Source organism: Porites lutea, chromosome 9, assembly GCF_958299795.1.
Source record: "Porites lutea chromosome 9, jaPorLute2.1, whole genome shotgun sequence".
Taxonomy (NCBI): domain Eukaryota; kingdom Metazoa; phylum Cnidaria; class Anthozoa; order Scleractinia; family Poritidae; genus Porites; species Porites lutea.
In genome coordinates this window covers 30361230-30376016 of record NC_133209.1, presented here as the reverse complement: position 1 = coordinate 30376016, position 14787 = coordinate 30361230, and the positions used below count along the sequence as shown (strand labels likewise).

Genomic DNA, 14787 nt, shown 5'->3' with positions numbered 1-14787 from the left:
AAACGGAACAGAGTTCAAAGAATACTTTCGTGTAATACTTAGAATCCAATAAAGAAAGAGGAGAAATCTTTTCTTCATTTTACCTTTTGATACTGATCGTGAGACGAACATGGGATATTGCTTTCATCTCCGGTTCGCAGATCTGGGGAACCTTGTTGTATTCAAGGCCTTCCAAGCTTTTGATTGGCTAAGATAGAGCAGGCGTCTCATACCTGTCACTCTTGTGCCAAGAGAACAATGCCTTTAATGACGTTTGCTTCCAAATATAGCCTGTTCACATGCAGGGCTTTCCTTGACATTTCTACCAAGCCGGCCTTTCCACTAACATCCGATCTCTTTTCCAGCTGAGCTCGCTTAGGCTTCGCTTCAAAATTTTTTTGTTAAGAAGGACGCCAGCGTAGTTCAAAATGGTCTGGATTTGTGGTCGCGGAAAATCGAACAAACCGCTTGTTCATAAAGAAGAAAAAACTTCAGTGAAGCAAAAGGTTTGCCACGGTGTGGGACATGTATTCAACGATCTCTGCATTCAAGCTTGGTTTACATATCTTATAATCTTTTTCAACAAAATCGTCAAAATTTCCGCGACCGGTACTGGATATATTTTTCTCTCTTCACAAGTTGCTGATGCCATTTCCACCCCGTTCATCGGCTATGGATGCGACAAATCAATCTCAAAGACAATAACAAAGAAATTTGGAAATAGAAAGATATGGCATTTCATCGGAACCGTTGGTATCTTGTTGGTTTGGCCGTTCGTATTTAGCCCGTGTCTCATTTGCAATGAAGATAGTCCGGAGTGGGTTCCGGTAGCATACTATGGTGTACTTGCCGCTCTATTCAGTGTTTTTTGGCCAATGGTGGAAATCAGCCATTTGTCATTGATCCCTCATGTCGCTAAAAGACCGAAAGATGCGGTGGAGTTGAGTGCAATAAGGTAGGAAAACCTAACTAGAATGTTAGGGAACTTGCAAAAACAACCAGATTGTTTTGAAAATTTATCGTAAGGCGTTTGGTTGGCATATTTCCAAGCTTGCGATGCAAACTTTGGGCGCTACTCGTGCGGTGCTACTTGTTGCCGCCGCAAAATAATTTTTTTTTTTTATGAGCTTATGTCATTGTTAATCGCTCGAAGGAAAGCCATGCTATTTTAAGTCGAAATAAAAATTTCAACAAAATAGTACTGTGTAAGGTCGAGTTAATACGCTATGAGTTCTGCTTTGAAATTTAACCGGTTAAAATTTGGGGAGAAAAAAATGCTTTTGTCAAATTCATATTGCATCATTTATTTGACAAGCTGGGTTTCCCTGTACGTATGGCGTCAGACACAAGGCCGGAAAGCGAAACAATGCAGTCATATGACATGCACAGATGTCTTATGATCTGTAATATGAAAAAAATAGATTGATGGAATTATCTAGTCCGTTATTGTAAGGACACGCTTCGCTGAAATTCTTTGACAAAGAAATTGATCAATTGTTTAAGTGCAAATGGCGACGAACCTTGGACTCGAAGCCAGTATTTATGATAATTCAGCAAAACAAAACATCGCTTGATTTAACTACGTAGCTAATAAACATGCAGTTCCGCTTTCGGCTAGCAAAAATAAAAGTTTTGGAGAGAAAATTCTGAAATCTTTCTACGAAAGTTGAGAAAATTATGCAAACACCACACTTAGGATTGTGAAGATCAGCGATACGCGTGAACCCGAAGTGTGAGAAATGTGGTTGTTTACAGTGAAACTTCATCAATATGCTATCAAGGTTACGGAAAATTTTACGATGTCATCATTGAAAATTCCAGTCCTTAAAAATATTCCTCGCTTGCACTTTAACATCTTTTATAGTTCAAAGGAAGTTTTCACCTGCGATTTTTGATCAGCCTTTGCGACATCTGCTGTCTCTTTGGTTGGGTTTAAAGCCAGTTGAAATTTATCTTACTGGAATGAAAATGTGGTTTTCGTAAAGGTGTGAGCTTACTTAAAAGAGCAAGATGTTGTTACCTGTCGCCTTTACCCGACGAGAGCCTGCCCTGCGGGCAATTATGACATTTTCCTCCCTTCTAGGGCCCAAAGATGAACGGCGAACAATTTTTTTTTCTTCTGTCAGAAAGCTTTTGTTTTTTACGATGTAAAAAGGGTGCTTTGGGAAAGGATTATGGCGATTATCGCATCGTTGTCAACAATTTGTTAAGGCAAATACCTTTTTTTTACAAGAAGTAACCTAATCGGAAATCAGTTCTTCGATTCGTCCTCCCGTTTCTACCAGTACCTGAATGTGTTTGACTTTAAATTTATGCAGACTTTGTCTAAAACTTATAATGATTTAACACTTAATTCTTAATTAACCTTTTGTGGAGAACTTGCCTTTTCAATTTCACTTCTATTGTAATTACGTGTAATTTTTTTTTAAATTACAAAAATAGTGCCCGCCTTGTTTTTTTGACGGAAGGATTATTATATTGTTATGTAACCCTGCTGCTCGTTCTTCCCGTGTGCCTGATGTGAGTGATTCTATAAAACATTTCCTTTTCGACAGCAAGTTAAGCATATTGGAAATATTTACACATTTTTTTGTAAGCGTAAGAGAAAATCCTGCTCTTTGATAACTTGCAGTCCGCTTTGCGCGGACTTAAAAACTTGCGGAGTTCTTTACCCCTGGGGCGCATTCGCAAGACAACGCTGTCTCAGTCCAAGTTGTCGCCGCTTTTTTTCCTGTGAGATTTTTGAGCAAGATGGATTTTTGTTTCGAGAGATATTCGTGAAGAAAGCCAACTGTAAGTAGTTTGCATACGCTTTCGGTTTTCCACAGGATATCCGGAAATTTTGAAATATAGTCGTCATTTCCCACGGTGATGATGATAGAGTGAAACCTTGCACTTCCAACTGTTTTAAAAACATGCAATGCTCTTATCTGGTAACCATATAGCTACTATAAATTGCAGACAAATTGAAGCAACATGTAAGTTTAGACACGAAACATTTCTAACAATAATAAATATCCAGACTGTGTGTAAACATCTTTTGCTGTAAAGGCAGTTATAAAGGAAAGAAGAAAAACCTCGCGTGAGAACTGCCTCTAAACTTTCACCTGAACGTTTTTTTTTTTTTTACAGTTTTCCATTTTGCTTGCACCTTGTCACCCAATCTTGTGGCTCTGTTGTGGTATTAAAAATAACTTGAGACTCTTGAAATAATATTGTTGCTCCAAACACTATGATCTTGACTTGATTCTACTTCTCGCAATGATTGCTGCAACGAAAACGTTCCAAACCATGTTCATTTTGGGTGGCGTTTCCTCCCGAAAATTTGTAGGAATATTGCGTGCTATACTAAATCACTGTCCTCCCTACCTTACCATATGCTACGGAAGCGGACCGGTGCAAATCAAAGGCAGAATAGCCTGTGTGGTTCGCGGTGAAGCCGCGTCAACCAGCGTTACTAGCCGTTAATCTAGAAGGCGACTAAAAGAGCAGGTGAAAGCAGGTGAAGTGTTTCGCGCGTAAAGCAAAAGTGAAAGAGATAGTAAACAACCCGAGATCTTCAGTATTTCTTATTGATTTCCCGCTAGACTAAACTGTAATTAAAGGAGACTAAAACATGTATCGTCACATATACTCCACCTCTTCGAGTAAGCTCGACCTCGAGAGGTAAATTAAAGAAGAGAAAAAAAATGAATGAAATCTTACCATAATCGTAACGCCATGGAACCTCGGTTTGATCTTGGTGATAAGGTTTGGGTGGGTGTTTATTTTGAGAACGGACCTCTGGAGCTAGGGTACTCTACTGGCTAAGGCAGAAAGAAGGTTTGCAGTTTTAAGTATGTTGTGGCTCCCTCACCTACCAGGTTTGGGTGCATATCTATCTAAGCGCGAGTAATCGGAAACGTAAAAACCGAGGATCCAATTCTGATTCGGTTGTCTTCATGACTTAAACGTTTTCAGTAAAGTTAAGATGGCGTTTACATTTCCTTTTTATTTGGAAGTTTTACCGGGTGTTGTCGAACCGTGGAAATGCCAACCGATAGTTGTTGCGGTGACCCTTTGGCACGGTTGGGTTGCTCTCACGTTCATTTTGCGCGCACTGTCACCTGATTACGTAGTCAAAAAAATAAATTTGGATTTGGAGGGAGTCGATACGTGTTCGGCTCCGCTAAACTACAGGACATCATCTTTCTTGGAAGATATCATCGGACATCCGTCGAAGATTAGTGGGGGGACATAAACGGAAAGAAATCAGACAAACTTTTCATCGATTAAATACCACACAAGGTGTTGGTAGATAGCATGAGATCGTTTTCATATCAAAGGTTAATCCAGGCCAAGTTGGAGAGCAAGATTATTGGACTGTGTTTTGACGTGCACCCAGAAAAAGTTTGCCGGAAACCATGGTGGAAACGTTTGCCGTACTCGAAATTGGATAAAACAAGTCCGGGTTTTTTTATTATTGTGCAAAAGGGAAGCTTTTTAAGTTTCTTGTGCTGTAGGGTTTGTCTGTAATCCTTGTCACATGCCTTCAAATCGCCCGGCATTATTTTTAAGGGGCTTGGTTAGATACGTGTTAAAAAATAACAGAGCAACGTAACACTATACCGAGAAGGTTTCTAGGTTTTCAAAGTTGAAGTTCATTTCCGGCTCAGCAGTATCACTGAACATGTAGGAATGGAACATGAAAGACACTGACACTTTTCCTGCCCGGAAATTTATTTTACAGATGCGTAATAATAAAGCTTACCTGATCTTAGATCCTAGGTAAAGTAAGAAGTCTTGCGGACAGTTACCCTAACAAATTTGTTTTCGTCGTTTTCAACTGTAGCCTTCGAAATATAGTTCAGGTTTGCTAAGTGGAAATTTAGTTCTAGGCCCCTTATGAGAGGAAAAGGATGTTTAATTCATTTTCTATTTGTGTTACTAGTTCTTGACTAAGCCAGGGGAGTACATGGGAGTAGCTACATGCACGCGCGGCACGTGTCTGCACGTGCGTACCTGGAAAGGTCGAGAGTTGAAAAAAATAACAAAATAAATAAAATGAAAAAAGCCAACAATAAAAAAATTGTCTCAGTTAAGTTGACTCTGTTTCTTTGAACTATTTTTTCTAAAACGACGGCCTTTTTTCTTTTTTGTTTCTCTCTTTTTTTCCTCACCCGAATGTTGGATCCAATACTTAGAAGCGATGTGATTCATTGGTGGACCGAATCTTGAAAAGTATAATTAGACAAAAAACTGGAAATAGCGCTCAGATAGCAGGTCGTTAACGCGTTGGGAAATTGTTCTCACCTCTAGAAAAGTCATGGACTACCTTACAGTTTATCGCCATCTTTATGCCAATACCATAACTTATTTCCAATTTTAGTAGGAAGGCAAGAAGAATGCGTTCTCAGTACTTCGAGTTAAGTTCTGATAAGTTAACTATATTTTCTCGAGCAGTTCACCCAAAAGCAGAGGACACGAATCAATATTGAGCGCGGGTCGAAAACACGAACTTTGTAAACGAGTATTGTTAAACTGAACTTATGCTTAATTTTCTTTTCTTTGTTTCCTTAGATCTGCATTGAAGTTGGGGAGCGGAGTTTTTGTGTACGTGGTGACATGGATTCTTTTAGGACAAAATAGCGAAGAAAATGTGGACGAGTCCGCCAAGAAACAATTCACGGTAGGAGACTCGAGAGAATTCCAGTCGGTTGATTCTAAAGTGAAACCTTCATATAACGAACGTCTACACAACGAACAATATTCTCTGCCCTAGTTTGAGTAAAATATATGGAAAGGAACATCGATATAACGAAACCTGGCCAATGCCTTGGTCCTTCGTTAGCCTGTTCCAGGCCGGCGTACGATTTAGCTCGCTCCCCGTCATTCGAACGCCGCGCTCCACTATCTGAACGCCTGCAACAGGCTAGTCCTTCGTTAAATCGAGGTTCCACTGTATTGATATACAACTGCCTTCCCCCTTAAACTCCAATATTAAAGTACTGGAAGGACCGTAATGTTGTTTTTGTTTTTGTTTTGTTTTGTTTTACTACTCTCGTACACTAATAATACGGTATATATAAAAAAATCATGTACCGAAAAATTTTTACGCTTTTCTGGTTATTTTTAATGATCCGTCCCTCGGCGGTTTCAAAATTTTAATTTTTGTAATTAAAATTATAACTGTGAAAAAATTATCAAATCTGATCGGCTATCAGCGGCCCTAATTTCATCATTTTTATAGGACAGTACCTCAAAAAACGTTGAGTTCTAATTTTAAAAAATTAAACAAATCGGACGTCCCGCTATGTGGTCATCCGATTTTGTTAATCTGTCGCATGATTAAAGACCGAGTTGGACTCCACTCAGTCCTATTACCATTAAATGAGAAAAAAATAGGTGTGACCCCATTCTCTTTTGTTCTCAATTTAAAATGTTCAGTTGATGTCAGTCAAAGAAACCGGCAAATGAAGCCCACCGCGAGAAAAAGGAAGGGATTGTGATTGTAGTGTTAACCAATAATTATGTATTGCCTTTATGCAGTATCAATCAATAATCGTGATGCTTACGGGAAGTTTTTTCTCCATCATATTTCACCTGGGAGTTGAGGACAAAGATGACTCTTCAGGTATGCATTTCATTGGTGTTTATACACGTAGCTCTTTGCAGTGAGGTATTTCCGTCTTTATGCAATCATCTTATCATCATGTTCAAATTCGTCCAAGAACCCCATCCCTACCCGCCTTCAGCAAAAATCTAGTCCACGTGTCGGGCGCATGCATCTTGTCCTTCTTCGCATCACGTGCATTGCTTTTTACTCTTGGCTTAGCATAAAAACAGTATTTTAGAAAATTCCTCAAATTTCCTTTGGTCAGATAAGAAAAATAAACAACCATTATGACTAAGTGCTTCTGAAGAAGTTTTATGTGATTGGTCACGGAATCGTATTTGTTCCGTATATTCAAAAGGTATTTGGGAAAAGAGCTACCTAACTTTTGTCTCAATTTGATTCAGTGATATTGATACTTGTAAAAATACGGTCTCTGTTTCTGTTTCCTTCTTTTATTACGAAGCCTGCGTTTCTGGTAAAATTATTTCGGACCTTAGAGTTGTTGATGCGACTCTGATTAATCTTGCAACTTCTGTCAAACTCATGTCGCAAGTAAGTGAGACCGTCAGCTATACCGAGTGCACTGACGGCGTGCAAAACTGCTTCAACCTGTTGATTGCACAAAGACATAACCGAATCTAAACATCGTCAAAATCGTAATTGCGTTAATTCTCTGATTGGCGTAGTATCTTATTGTTTCACTTCAGAGCTAGAGAAACAAAAAGATTTGAAGCCGAAAGCGTCGCCCAATGGACCAGAATGTAAAGACCTTGAAAAACAAGCGCTTGAACTTGAACTTCAGAGGCAAGAAAAACACCGACAGCAAGACGAACGAAAGAGAACGTGGAAAGAGTGGTTTAAAACTCCAGACTTTTACAAGGTAAAATAATGATTCAGAGTTCTCACATCCACAAAGTGTTTCGGTTAATCTACCATCCCTAATCGAGTTGCAATTTGTAAATATCGTAAATGATCTTATAGTCATCCTCTCTTAAATAAACGCCCCCTGACGATTTTAAGTTTGTATTAGACGCCCCCGGATCTCTAATAAACGCCTCCCTGACTAAGAGACACCCCACATTGCGGTTGCTTCAAAACACTTGTCTAGGAAATAGTGAAATAGAGCAAAACCATTGAATATATTTAGTTTCCTGTCTGATAAAACACTACTTTGCCCATTTCAGCTTGTTCAATGTCTAGTTCAAACTAAGGATTCTGGCACTGAAGTTGAGCTTTAAAAAAACGATCTGGATCTCTAAACGGCCTATTTCTCCGAAAGCAGATCAGTTTTGTAGTGGAGTTTATTACAGTTTAAGAATATGAGGATAAGCACCTCTGTCTTTTATACGTCTCCTGTCTATGAACGCCCCTCTATCATTTTCTGAAGCGCCCCGAATGGAATTTGGGCGAAAACCATCGAATTTCCTGGTAAGCACCCAAGATTACTTTTTGCCCTCCGTTAACTTGGTCATTTATTGGAGCAAGAAATGAGTTTATTCAATTTTGAAGTACATGTCCGAATGTATGCTTTCGCATTTGGTATGACAAAAAAAACCTCTTTAAATAAACCTATGTTTGTTTTTAATTTCAGGTTGTGTTTGTCTATATGGCGACGCAAAATGTAGTAAACCTAAACCAGTCGTATTTTCCAATGTACTTGACGGAGACACTTCACTTCAACAAGGTATATCATTATTTGAAATACATATATCTCAATTTTAGTAGCCTTAAGGTCAGGGTTTTTTTGTGTCCAGCGAGCGAGCAGGCGGTTTTTTTTTTTGTACTTTGCACTGTCCTCTTGGATTGGGAAAGCAAAAGAAGATCGGGTGAAGTTTTAACCCTTCAAGTCCCAATAGTGACCAAGATCAATGTTCTCCTAACACTATCCGTGCACTGTTAAGAGATAAGTTATGAGAATTAATAAAATGATCACCTGAGAGAAAATGCCCTGATCTGTCATCAAATTCTTTCAACTAATTCCTTAAGGAAATGTATGGAGATCAGTTTGGAGAATTTGTTTGTGGATACTGGGGCTTAAAGGGTTAAGTGCTATCAAGTGGGGGTTAGAATTGCGTCCCCGGAAGACCGAGCACTGTAAGTTACCTTCTATACTGAAAGAGAAACGAAAAAAACATTAAGCAAAGTAAACAACATTACATATGGAGGAGAGATGCACAATAGTATTTGAGGTAGCTTGTGTATAAATGGTACAACAAAAGTGCAGCTCAGCTCAATTACAACTACTTTAAGCAAATATAATTACTACTTTGAAAAGCACCTTTGGTGTCTCATCGCTCGGACTATTTCTGACTCTATCTTTTACGTGAGTGTCGGTACTTATAGCTTGTCTGAACAATCCAGGAAGAAACGTTTGAATCACGTCGCACTGATTGCTTTGGACGCAAGCAGAGAAAATATGTCCCTAGCCTGCGTGCAGACATTTCCTTTATTCCTTTTGTTGCACAGAGAAAAGGGACAATTTAAAAATACAGTCGACTTCCGATAACTCGAACCTTCAAGGGAAATCGTAAAGAGGCTCGAGTTATCGGGAATTCGAGTTATCGAGGGTTCGAGTTACCGAGGGTAAAATTATAGTGAATGTATGACGTGGGAAATCCAGGGGAAATCGATTTTGGTTCGAGTTAGCGCGAGGTTCGAGTTAGCGAGGGTTCGAGTTATCGGGAGTCGACTGTACAAGGGGACGTCTACTTGCAGGCTAGTATTTTCCCTTGCTTTCAAATTTGTTTACCTTGCATTTTTTCTTCTTACAGGAAGCTATTGCATATTTTCCTTTAATGATTCTCATCAGTGGAATTCTTATGAGCGCAGGAATAAAACGACTTAACAGATTCTTTTCAAACAGGGTATGTATCAGGCAGGGACAATTAACCACTGCATTCTCCCGAATTCTTTAAAAACCTGTTTTAGGCTTCGTCTGATTTTCCATTTCTTAGATAAAGAAAAAAATAATCACTCTGAGTTCAGGGTAGCCACCTTAGGCCTAGGCTAACTATAGCCTTTTTCTTTTAACGGTTTACGAAAACGCGAGATTCAGTTTGATACCGTTTTTCCTTTACTACTTTTTGAAACCAAGCATTTTACGGGTACTGACAATTTTAGCAAAGTCTGTCGAGAAAAATGTGAAATTCACAACTTCGGAAAATCTAAGGGAAGTCAGCAAAAGTAAAATTCTCATTTCACTCAAAACCAACATCTACAACGCAGTAGAAAATATACAGCGAATTTGGGAAATTTATCAGCTGATAGACTGATAAGAGGTTGAAAACTAAAAAGCTTAAAAGCTCTTATAAGGAGTAAGAGTGCTGGAGACGCGGCTGGCTTCAAATTCTAAAGTCTTACTCGTACTCAATCTCGTACAAGTACTCTTAACTGAGGGTCGCTAATACCTGCATTTACGCTTGTGCCGTTTTCTTTGTAGGTATTGTTTTGTGTAGGTAATGTGATCGTTATTGGTTGTTCAACGTGGTTTTACTTCACGCCCCAATCCCATAGGGATGTCATATACGCGCCCACGATCATCATGGGCTGTGGTAACTCTATGATGATAGTGACGTCATTGGCTATGGTAGCAGACCTGATTGGTGATGACAAGGTAGGTTGCATGTGAGGTTAATAACCTTCAGTGAGCAGTGAGTGAGTGCAGAAAAATTCCGAGGCAAGCATCAAGCGATGATTAGACTGCATTGTAAGGCTTAGGTGTATCCCATAGTGTAGATAGCACACGTAATGGATAGAGCTATTGCTTTCCTTTTAGATTGGTCACAGTCACCTATTTTTCCTTAAGACGGTCCAGATGAAGCACGCGCTTTCCGTTACGGGGGACCATTTTGTTTGTCAAATTTAACAAGGGGGCGGGCGTCGGGTTTAAGTGCGGACGGGGGAGAGAGGCTCCTTCTCCCAACCGCAATCATCTCCAGACTGGGCACAAACGGTATACTTGAAACCACGATAGCCGTCCGTAAGAGAAAGCGTTAGATCCGGACATCTTACAGTAAAATAGTGGACTCTGAACAGTCTGTTTCAGTTTTAGTTTATTTATTGCTAGAAAAAAATAAACAGTCATTTAATATAATATTACAAAAATGATAATTAAGATTAAAATTGACGTAAATTACTTAATTGGAGGAATTAGAGGTTATTTCGGGTGAAGAAGCTCAAATTGAAACTGTAGGGGCTTATTACCATGAGTTCTCTCCCTAACCTAAGATTATGAATACAATAAATAATTAAGCGGCGAAATCTTGCTGAAATATATTTAGACGGAATAAAAAGCAAGCAAAACAAAACACATTAAACGAGCAAAAAGCAGCAAAAAACAAGTATTATTTACAAGTAGTGAATCAGCTAATGAGAAATGTTTTCAATCCGGCAGTTATAAAGGAGAGATAGTAGACTCCGTTTCTTCCGTCTGTTTATTGATCACTGGAATTGAAAACCGACTTGTCGTTACAAAGCCAACAGCACCACCATCATCACCTCACTTTTTTTTCTTATCGGTATAACATTTTTTTAAATTTCTTTTTGCAGAAATCTAGTGGTTTTGTCTACGGTGTTTGTTCTTTGATGGACAAATTGTCGCTTGGCTTCATCGTTTTAGGGTTACAAGAAAATTACCCGCAGCAGGACACAACAACAGGGTAAGTAAAACGTGTCTTCCAGGTGTACAGAAATAACGCAATGAAATGGTTGTGCAAGAAGCTTGCTGTTTTTTGTGTGATCTTAGACGTTGCCTGCTTCTGGTCAATAGCGAATAAGGACGCGTAATTGGCATTGTTAACAAAATTAACTACCTTATTAGTACTTAATTTCGCGATTTTGGCGAGGCAATATTTCGCGAGGTTTTACTTTCGCTATTTCAATAGGCAAATATGAAAAAGGCATATAATTTCGCGATTCAGGCGTTCTCAACTTCACTTTATTTTTCAAAACGTCTGAACTTTTAAAGTTTTCTAGATAAACCGGAACAAACAAAACGAATCAGATTGATGAAGATTATAGCTAGATTCTCTATTCCATGTGAAATGTTTACAAATTAACGGTATTTAATAATTTCACAACTGAAGATACATAATGAAACTTACCAGGAAAATCACTTAATAATTTGTGAATTTGTCCATACATACCATGGTGTTTTTAATTTCATGTGTTTTTTTTTCTGTAATTTGAATTTTCTAAATTTGCGTGTTTAAATTTCGCGGGGGTTTTTACTCGCGGGTCTTTAATTTCGCAATTTTTTCACAATCGCGAAAAACGCAAAAAGTAAGTACCGATAAAGGTATTTGTGACGCAAAAAGCTCACTGTTTGCCATTGAGGGGCTTGAAATGATATTCCTCTTTTAATGTTTCAGACCATGTGGCGAACCTTGTGCCCAGTACCTAAGGGGTGCATTCTCCGTTTTTCCTGGTGTCGAGGCTTTACTTGCATTTTTGGTTGTTGCGGTGTTATATCGCCCTGCTTCGAATAAAAATGCTAAACGACGAATGACAGGTACGAGGCTATCAATCATGTTTTTGAAGTTCACTTTTTTTTGCGTGAAATTAACTGTTTGAGTTGTTGATTATGTTATTTTTAATAAGTTTGGATAGTTTCGTTGATTACTAGCTGTAAGCAACAAATTGCAAAACAAATATCTTATTTATCGAGTTAAAAAAAAAAACAATGGCCCATGTTAACCGACCATCATACATTACAATTTCCATCAAAATGAGTTAAATTCGAATACCGTAGTCTGTTACGTTTACTTTGAATGCAATTCGTGTTTATCTTCTGGTGCATTGCCCGGGCCATTTGTGTTTATGCAGTACCTAGCATTTCACATTTCAGCCTTTCTTTATGGCAATGAAGCTTTAAAAGGTTTATCGTCTTTGTATGTATGAAATGACGTTCGTTATATAACAGATTCCTCATTCAAACTGTAACAATTATTGTGTACATTTTTTTAAAATTTCAGTTACAAGTAAAGATGACTGTACAGAAGATATCGAATTTGACCGACTGCCTTATCTGAAGTCTACAGAAGTATAATACTGCAATCATATCTGCCTCCCCCTCACGTGACCATAATATCAACATAGTATCTGTCATATCTATCGTCGGAGTAACGATTCACGTAACCGGCTACAGACGCTAATGGACCAAACATGATGCAAATCAGTCGTATGGTTACACAAGTGGTTCTGGCTGAACAAGGTGCAAGATACTTGGGAAACCAGATACAAAATAATATAAGGCCTCATCATATTGACATTGTTTCTTTATCATAGTACAAACAAAATTAGCTATTGTTAAAATTAAAACATTAAATTTTTTTTAAATTATCTTTCTATGAGCTATTTATATGACAAGTTCCTGTTTCGAGGGAATAGTCTATCTATCAAATTGATTATGATAATTATATGTTAATGATAAATTATATTTTGGGGCTTACACGGACTTTAAATGTTACGTTGTGGAGAAATTCTATCCTTGGTTTAGATTTTTTCCAAATGTTTTTGGGCGTGGTTATGTATGATGATGAGTTTGGAACAAAGAAAAATAAAATTCAAACCACGACATTCACTTACCCTTTTCATTGGTTCATGGTTAATACTGAAATATGAATGATTAATTTATTCTGACTTTTATTTAAATCGAATCCCTGACGTTACTTTGTTAGTCAAACCATAAAAAAATGTAGCAACCGATCTGTTAAGCTGGTTTTAAGTTTTTTTTTTTTCTGGATACATTGCTTCATTTTTCAATAAATATGTTTTCAAAAGAATTTTGTCAATGTTGCTCTTCACAGTTAACTGATGATGTAGCTTTATATGATGTCGAAACAAACTAGTTAGCAGGCTAAAAAATATCATATCAAAGGGTTAAAGTTGTCAGAGGTTTACATGCCTCAATTGTACTTCGTACTTAAAAGTAACTGTTTTTTGATCCTACATTTTTCTTGTATATCCTTGCCATTGTCACGAGTTAATTTTCTAAACAACTGATATAGTCACTTTACAAAAAGTTCTATTTTTTAAAGTTGTATAGTGGGGTACTTGTTTTCTAAAGATCTGGGTTTTGGTGAACTCAATAAAAAGGTTTTTTGATGCGCTTTCTGTTTCCTCGTTTGTCTTCCTGTACTTTTTTAACCGCAAAAGCGAGTTTTTCACTAGTTTTTTCGTGTGACCAAACATCAAAGAATGATCTTAACTCGACGTGATCTTGAACAAATTTGAAGGTGCAATGTTGTTCTCAGTGTTAAAAATTGCTAACCCCAATGGTGACTCGAATTGGACAGAGAACCTAAAGGTACAAAAAATCAAAAGTGGCATTAATTATTCAGTCATTCTTTGGAACGCCACTATCAGAGGTTAAATTAAGATTTGGTTCAGAAGTGACAAAGGCGACGTTATTTTAAGAGTGCCTACAAGAGTGCCATCCTTTAGGATAATAGGCATATGTTTATTTCACCACGCCATATATCTTCTTTCTACTGTTGATTATCAGCAAAGTTGCATACTAGATACGAACGCGCCATTTACGAGTAAAAATGAAAACACGTAGACATTACGTCAGCTTTGGGAGGGGATCACCTAGGTATTAGCCCTCTCAAACACCATTGGTTACTGGCCAGTCTTGTCATGCACGAGGCACGCAGTATCCACATTTGTATCTAGGGTAGCAACTTCATCGGCCGTCTGTTCCCAACATGGACGAGTAAGTACTGCAACTGACCTGACAATTTGGAAATACACTTCGATGAGCAATATAAGTTACAGAAGTCTTTGTTTTCGAAACATACGCCTTTAAGAATTTTAAGGGGTCCGGAACAGTGGTGGGCGTTTTGTCAGTAGAGAGGGACACAAAATTAATATCGAACACTTCTTTACACCAAGTCTGTCAGGCATGGTACCTAGAGTAAGAATTGAATTAAATAATTTGTTATATACAGGTATCAAAGTATCAATTCTAGCTTTTATCATTTTATTTCTAATTCTATCCGAAAATGGTGATCTATCATTTTTAACTTATTTCCAGCTTTATATGTATTTCGTTTTCAGTAATCGAGAAATGTAAGGGACCAGAGTGTTGGCCATGACGTTCATTTTCTTGCATCTCACTGCAAATTCTTTGTCTGGGCTAGGTTAAGAAGTTCGTTTGAATGAAGAGTTTAGAAATATTGCAGCCAAGTTTCCTCGAGACTCATGGGACATCA

At 38.0% G+C, this 14787-nt stretch overlaps 1 protein-coding gene across 2 annotated transcripts; it reads left to right on the top strand.

The window, feature by feature from the left end:
* The first annotated feature begins 294 nt into the window (after nt 1-294).
* Nucleotides 295-13682, top strand: LOC140949224 (major facilitator superfamily domain-containing protein 12-like). Of its 2 annotated transcripts, XM_073398451.1 has the most exons (10): nt 296-934; nt 5539-5647; nt 6508-6592; nt 7282-7454; nt 8166-8258; nt 9346-9438; nt 10014-10187; nt 11123-11232; nt 11944-12083; nt 12547-13682. In XM_073398451.1, exons 1-10 carry the CDS (start codon nt 408-410, stop codon nt 12618-12620), a joined length of 1578 nt encoding a protein of 525 aa, XP_073254552.1. In that variant the 5' UTR covers nt 296-407; the 3' UTR covers nt 12621-13682. The 2 variants fall into 2 exon arrangements, with proteins under 2 accessions (XP_073254553.1, XP_073254552.1); XM_073398452.1 differs by lacking the exon at nt 9346-9438 and having other exon boundaries at nt 295-934.
* The last annotated feature ends 1105 nt before the right edge of the window (nt 13683-14787 follow it).